Genomic DNA, 276 nt, shown 5'->3' on the forward strand with positions numbered 1-276 from the left:
CGGCGGGGGGGGCTCCGCGGGGCAGCGCTCAGCAGGGCGAGGTGGAGATGTGCAGGTGGTCCGGGTACTTGATGGCGGGAGGGTAGTTCTGCGTCATCTGGATGGACACGTCGCTGGAGATGTCGGAGGGGCTGCGGCCGCGGCGCCAGGACTCGGGCTGCAGGAACTGGCCCGAGTAGTCGGAGCAGTCGCTGAGGCGCGGGCGGTAGAAGGCGGGGTGCGGGCGGTACATCTCCTCCTCCGCGTAGCGCTTGGTGAACAAGTACACGGACATCA

General features: G+C 68.5%; 1 protein-coding gene across 1 annotated transcript in view; it reads right to left on the reverse strand.

Annotated features, from left to right (window-relative positions):
* Positions 1–6: 6 nt before the first annotated feature.
* The window catches only part of CACNG7 (calcium channel, voltage-dependent, gamma subunit 7), a 23799-nt gene continuing 23529 nt past the window's right edge, over positions 7–276 (reverse strand). The window contains exon 6 of the mRNA XM_005863126.1: positions 7–276. Within this exon, the coding sequence (XP_005863188.1) occupies positions 29–276 (248 nt within the window). The 3' untranslated portion in view covers positions 7–28.

The sequence above is a fragment of the Myotis brandtii genome, unplaced genomic scaffold, assembly GCF_000412655.1.
Source record: "Myotis brandtii unplaced genomic scaffold, ASM41265v1 scaffold1720, whole genome shotgun sequence".
Classification (NCBI taxonomy): Eukaryota; Metazoa; Chordata; class Mammalia; order Chiroptera; family Vespertilionidae; genus Myotis; species Myotis brandtii.